At 43.5% G+C, this 11,596-nt stretch overlaps 1 protein-coding gene across 1 annotated transcript; it reads right to left on the minus strand.

The window, feature by feature from the left end:
• Nucleotides 1–4,999: 4,999 nt before the first annotated feature.
• LRRC55 (leucine rich repeat containing 55) lies at nt 5,000–9,186 on the minus strand. The gene is made up of 2 exons (XM_015426019.1): nt 8,514–9,186; nt 5,000–5,235 (listed from the first exon to the last, which is right to left on the minus strand). The coding sequence occupies exons 1-2, from the start codon at nt 9,184–9,186 to the stop codon at nt 5,000–5,002; spliced, it is 909 nt and encodes a 302-aa protein (XP_015281505.1).
• Between the last annotated feature and the right edge of the window lie 2,410 nt (nt 9,187–11,596).

Here is an 11,596-nt window from a genome sequence, read left to right on the forward strand (position 1 = left end):
ACACTTATTGCTCTATAGTGTAATCCATGTTCAGCAGTAAATATGGGTGAGTTACAAATTGGCCACATTATGAACAATCATATGGTCACCTTAAAATACGCTGTATGGAACCACTCCACCTAAAATGCTATTTTGGTCTTTGGCTCCGGAGCAGAATCAGGATGTTCCTATTTTTGTACCACATTACTTCTCTTTAAACAAGCAACAACAGTGCCAAAATAACCACAAAAGAAGACACAGCCTGAAGGGCATTTGAGAGCACCTTCATGTATAAGTGATGCTTCTTATCAGAGTAAATTTGGATGAGTGAAGGAGATTCCAAGTTCTTGCTTGGGAATGATTCTTTGTCTATAGCTGTGCAAACCCAGAAATAATAAAGTCACTTGTTAATTACTGACTAGTGTGCATAAGGGAAATAAGTGCTAGATGTCATTTCTATACAGTCATTTTTTTCAGAACTTATGTTTTTTGACTAGTAGAAAGATCTCCATATAATTGCTTCAATATGATGGCATGAACATTTTGGTCTGGAGCTGCTCCTATAATACCCATAGAGAAACCCAGACATAATTTCTGGTAGCTCATTGAAAGGGGCCACTGTGGATGCAGGTAGAGACATTATCCAGCTTTGTATTACTCAAGGAAAACTCTGTTTGCTTGGCAATGACAATTAGAGTGGTAACAACTTCAGTTTATTATTAATAAAGGCTGTACTGAAACTGGATTCTCTTAATTATACCTTAAAGCATTCTTAAAGACACGGGCATTTCACATGTAGCATGAGGAACAATAACATGAGCAGATTCTGCCTTGCAAATGATATTAGCCCTGTCAACCAATTTCCAGTTACTTCTGAAAATGCCGTAGAAATAATTTCTAAGGTAATTTGACATAGGCTTTCTCCCCATCACAGTGTTACATTTTGCCCTCCCCCAATACTCCGTGGTGAGAGTGATGTTAAAATATGAAGGGTTTAACATATGATCATATCGTAGCCATCCTGAACATATGATCGTTTCAGAGATCGCCTAGGATGTTTTGACATCAGAGGCTGAAAATCCCAATAGGGCTCATGTAGTGGGGAAAACATCATATCAAGTAAATAATTGACACTTGCTGTCCAAATCTCCTGCCTTAGTCAGGCTGTTTCACTTTTCCTAAAGGCAGGATCATCTCTAGATGATGTTAGAAAACTCAGTTCCATGAAGTGCTGGGGGGGGGGGAATCCCAGCATGATAGGAAAAGATCATCTGAAAAGATTCTGCTTTTCAAAAACAGATTTACCTGCGATCTTTCTGATTTTGGTGAGCCCAAGTGGCCCCTCCCTCTCCCCAGCCCTTCCCAGCAACATCCAGTATCTTGTTTGGTCCTATTTCTATGCAAGAAAAATACTTTACAAGTTTCAAAATACATTAAGTATAATCAGCACACACAGAAATCTCCAGGAGATCGTTATAGGCTTTATAAGGTGGTTCCCCTCCTAGGAACATTAGCCAATTATAGTTGAACTTGCCAAACAGGCATCTGAATCCTCATGTCCAGCTTTATTACTAAGAACATTACAATGGTGGGGCTGAGTGCAAAAATGATATGTCATCAATGAATATTCTTGGTTCAGTCCATCCAATCTTCACACTTTTTTCTAGAATGCACGTGAAAGGGTTGAACATGAGACATGTTATATGCTAGACGTACTCCTGATCAGTGCTCCCTCTAAGCAGCGGAGTCCTGTGAGCAAAAATCCTACTTGGTGAGCTACTGTCACTAAAGTTGTGAGCGAGCGATTTGGCTGCTGCAGAAATCAGTCTGCTCTGGAGCCCTGTTTCCTGAGCTAAGGCAAAACTGTGTGAGCCGGAGTCAAAAAACCTGTGAGCTAGCTCACACCAACTCAGCTTAGAGGGAACACTGCTCCTGATATTGGCTTCCTATGCAGTCTGGAGAAATCCATTGCCTTATCACCCCCCCCCTCCAATAAGCCCTCCTGCTCAGGAAGAAAGGCAGACAAATGTTCTTATGGTGCGTTTGGAGAAATGCTATATTTGGATAGTAGCAGGTCTGAACCACACAGAACTACCAGAATCCCAGAATCACTTTTCATTCTCCTCAAGGCTGCCTTTCGGGAGGCTCTGCAAGTGCTAAGCTGTGTGGTTCATTCCAGTCTCCCTCCTGTAGCCCACTTGTGCCACACGGACTTCCACGCATTCCCAGTCCTAACTTGTAGCACCACCTGCTGTTAGAGTGTTGAGTAAGACAGAAAGACAAAACCAAGGCCAATCACCACTGACCTCTGAAAGCATACGTTCCCTACAGATTCCAACTGGTTTAGTTAGTGATCTTTCCAGGCCTGTAGCCAGGATTCTTTTGTTCAGGGGACATGTAAAATTTTAAGGGGACAGTTAAATTATAGTTAATTAAATTAATCTGAATGCCTGTCTTTAAAAGAGGAGGCTTCAAGCCTGCTTCTAGCCCTTTTTTCTCAACTGACAGGGCAGCAAGCGCACCAGTTCCTAGGGGGGAAAAACACCTCAGACAGCATCTAAAGGCCTTTTGAATTTATTTATTTTCTTTCTTTATTTAATTCAATTTATACCCCACCCTCCCCACAATGCGGGCTCAGGGCGGCTTACAAGTGGCAAACACCGATATAAAACAAATTTAAAAACATTTATAATTCTCTTTCACAGGACAAGAAAACTTAGACAGGCACTCCAAAGTGGCACCTTCAATATATCTCCAACAATCCTCCTTTCTGCTAGCCCAGTCCTGCTGTAGACCACTTAGATCATGGTGAGTCTTTCAAAAGCATCCCCACGAACCTTTGCAAAACATGCAAATTAGTTTGCATGTTTCCCAAAGTCTCATGGGAATGCTTTTGAAAGACTCACCATGACCTAGGTGGTTTACTGCAGGACTGGGCTAGCAGAAAGGGGGATTGATGGAGATAGGTGCCACTCTTTCAGGTCCTATGATGCCCCCCAAGAATTCCACAATGGGAGAGAGAGGGAAGAATGAGGGCAAGCCACAATGCTGCTGCCTGTGGGGGTCTCTCCTCAAAAACAAGGTTTCTACACATGCACATATGTTAAAAAAATACAACCCCCCCCCCCGGGAAAAGGTTTCTGGAATGGCGATTTGTGGGGCAGGGCTTTTAATTAAGGGGGCCGGGCCCCCAAATGCCCCATTGTAGCTATGGGCCTGGATCTTTCTCTCTGGGGCAAAAGAACTATAATGGACATTTCCCAGCACTCTCACAAAACTACAACTGCAGGATGCTTGGGTGGGAAACCACAACTATTTAACGGATATAAAACTGATAAAAGTTTGTAATGTGGAAATGAGCAGCAGACTGCTGAAGAAAAAGCTGCAGGAGATATGAAGTATTTGTTATCAGTAATTTATTGTAATCCGCGTGTTTCAGGCAACGTTGTCTTCATCAAGAATAATTTCTTATAATGTTATTCTCTTAAAAACTTTACTCTCAACAAGTTGCATCTTTTGTTTTTCTTCATAGGCTGCACACTCTGTCTCCACAGCTAATCTAACCCTGGATGCATCTTCTCAAAGGAAGCCAGCCTATACCCAGTGTCAGCAATGTGATTTCAGATGTGATAGGCTGTAAACTATCACCTCCTGTATGAGCTACACAACAATTTCATATTTTATAATGTGGCTTATTGTAAGGTTCCACTAAACTGTAACATAATGAAAATCTGGCAGCCATCTATGCAACAGGTGCCTTTTGGAACGCAGGCATCCCTGACAGGAGACAGAACTTCAGCCATGTGGCTAGAAAGAGACCAATCATGTAGACAACAAATATTTGTGTATATCATAGCACCATCTATGCCAAATCATTAGCAACTGGGATGGAAAATAGTTTTGCTGAGAGTTCAGCTGGCCCTCAGTTTTGTCTCCGAAATCTTCTTGGAGATCTTGACAGAACAAAAACTGCTGTATATATAAAAGCGAACTGCTGGCCTGGTTCTAAGTGCAGATCTACCACTCTAAACAATGATCCAGATTGCCTTCATGTGTTTAATCATGGTGTTCTCTCAACTAGATCAAATGGGACTTGGATTGGTCAAAGAGACAAGAGCTTCATATCTCCCAAGAGGGAAAATTTCAGTGTATACCCATGGTCAGGTACAGGATGTGTGTAAGTGTGTATCTGTGTGTCTATTTGTTATGACCAGGGCTTTTTTTGTAGAAAAAATCCAGCAGGAACCCATTAGCATAACAGGCCACACCCAGCAGTAAAACTCATTAGCATATTAGGCCACACCCCTGACTGTACCGCTCATTAGCACATTAGGCCGCACCACCATGTTACCAGAAGTGTGGTCATCCAGCCACACCCACCTTTTGCTTCTTATTCTGTTTACCTTGTTTGTTGTCAAAACCCAGGGCTTTTCTTGTTGCAGGAAATCCTTTGCATATACTCCTAATGTAGCCAATTCTAATGCGTTTCTGCTGTTGGGTGTGGCCTATTATGCTAATGAGTTCATGTTGGGTGTGGCCAACTTGGGAGCCAGCCGGAATTCAGTTCCTGTGCGTTCCTGCCCCAAAACAGCCCTTGTTATGACTGTGTGTTCAAGGCATTCACTTAGAAAAGTGCAACAAATGCATGTTAGTGTGTTGTGTGTATGTGTGTGTATGCAAAGAGTGGTGAGGAAGGCAATGGATGAAGAATGGTTTGAAGCATCCACTGATGTGTTTCTGTCACTTTTCAGGCCATGGTTCACTGGCTGTTTCCAGTGTGAAGAGAATTGTACAAGGCACACTTCACTCTCCCTACCCTTACTGGCCTGGTTCCTTACCCCTGATAAGAAAGACTGATAAATGGCAGTCTTGTGCAGCCATACAGGGGTTGGTGGGAGGAAGGCTCAAGAAAATGGCAGAGCAGGGAAAAGACAAGTGATCTTCTTTCCCTGAACTTGATAGCCCTTGGCTTCCCCCTGACTGTGGGCAATGCAGGAGAAGGAAGGAGCAGGCCATGTGGCTATATCTCCTCATCCTCACTCGCCTTGCTCCAACGGTGGCAACAGTTGGCAGTGATGCCTAGTAGGAAGTTGGTGGCAACTGAAGCGATGGAGACCACAAAGCCCACAAAGGCAATGAAGAGATAATCATCCAGTGTCAAGGTCAGGTGGCAGGCCTTGAAGCTCTCCTCTGTCAGAGAAACCAAAGGGGCTCCCTCTACTTCAGGGGGTGCCCGGCACTCAGCCAGCTGAGTATCTGCAACAAGAAGCAGTGTCTTTAATGCAACCACACTCATACACAAAGAGAGATTCCTCTTATCTTCCTAGCTCATGTTCACTTATCTGAGTCTTCACCAGTAATTCTGGAATTGATTGAATAACTAAGATTTTTAAAATGTCCATACATTTTTTGAAATTTTCATGACATGCCTAGTTCTCTGAATGCCTAGAATTTCACCCGAAGGGACATGTGGGCAGCTATCACTTTTAAGTGCCTACTACGGTATTTAGTGCTTCCAAACAGTATTGTCAAAATCCAACAAATAAATAAATAAATAAACCACCCAGTTTCCTCTCCCCTCTTTTATGCACTTCTTATCTCTAGAACAGGAAACCCTGCCTCTACGTGGAGCCACTTCCATTCCTCCTGTACTGATTTCTCTTCTACTACTTTTTTTTTAATATGGCACTTTCAATTTGTGAAAACTTTTATGTTTGCCTCCAGAAGAACACTCCAAGGGAGGCCAGTATTGTTCCCATTTAACAGACAGAAAAATGAGGCAAAGATAGAATGATTTGCTTATCATTACGTGAGCAGGCATATAGGTCTTGCAGATCCCTGTCTATGTACCGGGCCGTGGTAGTACTAAAGCAGGCCCACTTTTTTATTTTCAGTGGAAAGGGATGTGCCTCTGCTTGGATCAGGTTAGCTCCATGCTTGTCTGGGTGTTCAACTATCAATTGTACTAGTATGTGTTGAATTCTGGTTCGACTGCATATGTGGAATTGTTTGCGTCACTTGCCTCTTTTAACCACAATGGTATTACTGCTTTCCCTTCACCATGTTTAAACCTAGCAGCTTTCCAAGCCTCATTGTACATTTGGTGAAGCAGGCTATAGCCCACAAAAGCTCAGTCCACAATATTAGGATGTATAGTACCACTTGTGGCTACCTGGGGCTTTTCTTGAAGCCGTCTTCTTAAATTATCTCTCTTTCCCTTCTCTTCTGTCCATCCCCACATCATTAGATGGTAAGAATCAACATAGATAGTAAGAATCAACTTGCACACATAGCTGATTGCAATGGTACAGCTTACCCTGGATTGTACAACCGCAGACAGCAGGTTTGTATATGTGATTGTCACATCTCAATGGCCCTTTATGAAAGAAGTCAGGCTTATAGAAATCTAATATGCCCAGGAAAAGGATTACAAGAAAACGTTTGCCTGCTATTTTTCTGTGTGCAGAAAATTGTTTTGTGTGGGTTGAATATACAAGCTGACAATCCTCACTGTCAACCTGAAATGGTGCGACCCAGCAAAATATAGTATCGTGATTCAGCTACCATGTGTGGATTGGGTCTAAGGATAGCAGGTTCTGTACTAAGCTTTGCAAACAGCAAATACCAGTTAAATAGCAGCAATAATAATGAAAGCTCACCAGAAAGTGTGGCCTTGGTACCCTAACAAAACAGGGATAGGTGTACCAGAAAATCTGTCTGCATGACTGTATGGGTGTATTTTCAGTACACAGACCTATGATGCAAATGGTTGAGTGAAGGCCCCAAGTCAGATCTAAACATCTGACCATCCTCCAAATGAGAAAAAGCTGCACTGTGGAGATGGAGGGCATACCCTGCCCTTCATTGTCTGCTATGCATCAGTCAATGGGATGTTTGGAAAACATACATAGAAAATATACACTAAGGATGTTAAAAGACAAGGATGATTGCTAAAACAGGGTTGCTTTCTGCTGACTCTACACGGGCAGGATTTCCTGTCTCCAGGGCCTCTCATTTGCAGCTTGTGAGATAAGCAAGAAGGTCAGGAAAAGACTAATGCCAGAAGCAATCAGCAGGGAGTGGGAGGGATGGTAATTTTGATTCCCTATTCAAGCTTTCACTGCAAGGACAGGGAATCAGCAGAATACCATGACAGCAAATCATGGAGGTAGCATGTTTAGAACATCTGTCAATCTCTGACACCAAGTTTTAACAGATAGAAAGTCTCTGAGTGGATTCCAAAGATCATTTTCAGTGTAGTGGTGAACTCTTAAAAACTTCCCTGTGGCCCACTGACCCAGATGTCATTACCCTCCAGTAAGCATTGCTGCCACCACCCATACTTCTCTTGACAGGTGCTGCCCACAATGGCTATTTGCCCTTACAGACTTACTGTGTGGTGGCTGTAGTTACACTGAGAGCCAGTGGTCTGAATCACATGGTGAGGAGACCATCACTATGCCCTTGGAGATCCACGGAAATGAAAGGTCAGGGGGGTGGCAGTGTTCAGTGCACGGTGCGGCTGGAGCCTAGTGATGACTGGCTCTCCATATGGCTAGAGCTCCCACGTGGTTTTTCAGTAGCCCCCACACTACACTTACTCCTGTGGAAAATCATCCTCAGCCCCAATCTGTTCTGCCACTGGCCTCACCCTAGGTCTGCTGGTACATTTTCCTCCGGCTCTTTCCTGCCCATTCTGTTTATTCCACTCCCAGATACTACAATGATTTGTAGATCAATTTGGATGTCAACTTAAAGTGGGACAATTGGAAAGGAGAAATGACAGTTTCTTTAACAAAGCCATATATTTTTAATGTGAATCTCTTTTGAGCAATCTCAACTCACTGTAACTAGGGATAGGTTTAAGTAGAAGAAGAGGAGGAGGAGGAGGAGATTGGATTTATACCCCGCCCTTCACTGCCCCCAAAGGTGTCTCAGAGCAGCTTACAAACTCCTTTCCTTTCCCTTCCCCTCCCCACAACAGACACCCTGGGAGGTAGGTGGGGCTGAGAGAGCTTTTGACAGAAACTGCTCTTTTTCAAGAATAGCTCTTGTCAGAACTACGGCTTGCCCAAGGTAATCCAGCCAGGTGCAAGTGGAGGAGTGGGGAATCAAACCCGGTTCTCCCAGATTAGAGTCCACGTAATTAACCACTACACCAAACTAACTCTCTAGTACTGAAATCTAATGATTTTTCTCTGTACTCTTGCCAAAACTTAAAAGTATCTATTAATTCGTAACTCTGGCAGCTTTATTGTTATTGCCTGTTTTGTAATTTCTAATAAATTGTCCCAGAAAAGCAAATTTCAGGAATGCTTTGTTTACAAAGCAATAGATCTGGACTGAGTAGAGAAGAATACAAGGTCCTCCTGAGGATCAACAATAACCCTGATCTTTCTAAGTTTTGTGGAATCTCTCTAAGAGAGCTACTATGTTCTTGCTGCAAGGTGAGACAGATAGTTGGTGGCAAAACAGAGAAGAGGAGAACCCCATATCTGAAGCTAACTGCTGGGCCATCATTTGATTTCACTTACCTGACATGCATCTCTGGATCCTGTTTCTCAACCACTTCAACAGTGGCTCCATGGTACAGCTGCATACCCAGGGATTGCCTCCAATTTGAAGAGTCACCAAACCCGTGAGGCCCTCTAGAGCTTCCAGGCTGAGGAATGAGAGACCCCCATAGCTGAGATCAAGGTTCTGAAGTTGGACCAGACCTCGGAAAGCCTGAGGGTGCACTTTTCTCAACCAGGGGTTGTGGCTCAAGTCAATGTGTACCAGACGGTGGGCTTCCTTGAACATATCTGCCACCACATGGCTGAAGTTATTGTAGCTCAAATCCAAGTGCGACAGGTGTTTGGATGTCCAGAATAGTCCAATGGGTAACTCAAAAAGTGAGTTGTTTCGCAAGTCCAGCACCCGCAGCTCAGAGTAACATGTTAGATATCCAGGAGGAATGGCAGTGATGCGATTGTGTGCTAGGCTGAGGTTTCTTGTATCCAATGGAAGATCTGGTGGCACAGAAAAGAGCCGAAGTCCACTGCAATCTACAACCTGGTTGTTGCGGCATGTGCACAGGACAGGGCAGCTAGTGACAGCACTAGCAAACACCACCACCACCGCCACAAAGAGAGGGTTCAGTATCATGGCAGGGCAGCAGTGGGGTGCGAACTGCTCTCCTCCCAACTGGGTACAGTCTACACTCATTTTAGCCAGCTAGAGTTACATGGCCAAGAGAGGGCAAGAACTCAGGAACGGGAGAGCAGTGGGCCGGGATTCAGCCCAAGGAATGAGAGCCACTAATGCAGAAAACCTGCTACATTCAGGCTGGGCCCTGAACCAACATTTGTATTGCTCTTGAGGCACCTTGAGAAGAAGTACGTACTGTGGAAGGGCTCTGATTGGGTCACAAGCATTTTAGTCATCTGTTTAGCTGCCTATATCACTTTTCCCCTTTAGGATGAGTGCAGTAGAAGTTTACCTGCATATGCACACATGACCACTTTGGTCTATGGAAATACTAAAAATACCTTCTCCAAAGGATCATACACAAATTCCGATGGTGGCTTTTAATAGGTTGTTGTTGATTACCAGATTTCTTGAACCTGAATTGCAAGAAAATTTATTTCCTCTTGGTATGTTGTCTGGTGGAAACATAGGCCTGCAGATGCCTCTTAAAGGTGTATGTGTCACACCTGTGAAATATCATCAATAAACTGTGTTATCCAGTAAATTCTTCTGAAGTTCCACAGAATTGTAAGTGGCTTCTCCTGTCGTCATTGAAGTGCCTTCAGAAGAGAACAGATATAAACAAAACAAAAACATTTTAATTGCACATCTTTATGAAGTCTCTCGCTCAGTTTCTTGCTCAGAAGATGCTTTTGATAATGTACTGCTAAACTGGGGGGGGGGTGAGAATCTCTTGGAAAGGTCAGGAGGTGCTGGGGCTGGACGTGAGCCATTTAATAGTCCATAGTTTTTGTTGGTTGGGAAGAGGGTTGGTTGTCATCACCCTAAGCCTGCCTTGGTAGGAAGGGCGGGGCATAAATTAAATAAATAAATAAATTTAAGTAAACCTTTTGACAGCATAATTATCCAATAAGCTGTGACTTCCTCGGAAATGATTGCATGTGTCCATGGTGTTCCTTGCTTTGAAATGCTGGTGGGGAAAGTGATAAGGTCTCGCACATACAGGAGAAATAATGCCTACATATTAATAAAAAAATGTCTGGTGGAATAGAAGGACTTAGAATACAAAATGTTGTGCTTTAAACCTGGTTTTCTTTCTCAGTGGGAAATGACAGGAATTTGACTGTGCAACCTGAAATGAAACAAAAAGGGGATCAAAAGAGTTGGTAAACATGCTATTGCTTTCATTATTTTTCCTGACATTACTAGAATCCATGCTTCCTTCTTATACTTTTGGTTTATTTCCTTCTCCTTCCTCTCCAATCTTTACAAATTTCATTCAGAACCCTTGCCTCTGACCTTGTAGCTGTAGATTTATGGTCACAGAAGAACTTAGAAAGTAAAAGAAAGCTTTAACCATTTCCACTTGTCCAAGATATAAAATTTGTGATAATGGCCTAAGAAACAAATTAACATATAAACTATAAGGTTCTACTCAGCCTAAGACATAGAGGAAGCTTAAGAGTTCTCAGTTCCACATTTCTCCTAGCCCTGGGATTCCATACAGCCTTGTCCACATGCCCTAGTCAGAGTGCCCTACATGATCTCTTACTATTCCTGGCCCAGCTGAAGGGCACCACCCATCCACAGAGGTCTCTTGAGGCATCCTGATTCCCTTGCATCACCCTTAGCTTTGCAGTGGTTTCAGGCCTCTGAGTAATCTCAGCACTTGAAATATACTCGGCTGGAGAGCGGGCCTCTGTGGATTCAGAGTCCCTACATCCCTCGCTGTTGTTCCTGAGCCTCAACATACATCTCTTTCCTTGGCCCTCTCATTGATATGTCTCCTTTTGTAGCTTTCTTCCTCTTGAATAACTGTAACCATCCCTCTCTCATTCCTTGTCTTGCCTCTTTTCTTTTGTCTTCTGTTTCCTCTGAACAAGCAAGTAAAACCGCAGACCCAGACGCCCCGAAGGACTTCTATCCCATTTGCTGTCACTGCACATCCTTCCCGTGTCTCGGCACAGGTTTGTTCCCCTTCTCTCACTAGGGTGCATCTTTTCTTCAAGTGCATTGTTCACCTTCATGCACTGAAGATGCACCCTGGTCACGACACAGTGATCACCAACGTCTTAATTTTCTTACAGTCATACTGCAAGCATGCATTCCCTCTTCGTTTCTCTCCACCACACTGTCTATTTTTGTTCAAAGTAGATACTTACTCCGAGAGATGAGGATTGTTGCAGCTCAGCTCTGGTGCTCACTTGTATTGCCTAAATCCATTAAGGGTTCTTCTTCTTTATGACAGTGGCAATTCTTGTCCTTCTTCTGCCATGCTTCTTGCCTCCCTTCACCCTTTTTTCATCTGCACCTCTTGAAGGCAGGGAAGCTGAGGGGATTTCAGTCTCTCTCGCTGGACTGCAGCGGCTCTTGCAGTGTGTGTGTGTGTGTCATTTCAGCCAGGTATTTCCCCACCTCCTATTCCCTT

This window comes from Gekko japonicus, unplaced genomic scaffold (genome assembly GCF_001447785.1).
Source record: "Gekko japonicus isolate JY-2015 unplaced genomic scaffold, Gekko_japonicus_V1.1 scaffold5028, whole genome shotgun sequence".
Lineage (NCBI taxonomy): Eukaryota > Metazoa > Chordata > Lepidosauria > Squamata > Gekkonidae > Gekko > Gekko japonicus.

Bases quoted from the DNA above. Each gene is read 5' to 3' on its own strand.
- LRRC55 (XM_015426019.1), bottom strand. From the start codon at position 9,186: ATGAGTGTAGACTGTACCCAGTTGGGAGGAGAGCAGTTCGCACCCCAC. The intron at 5,236-8,513 runs GTAAGTGAAATC...TTCTTGTTGCAG, and splicing joins GATCCAGAGATGCATGTCAG to ATACTCAGCTGGCTGAGTGC.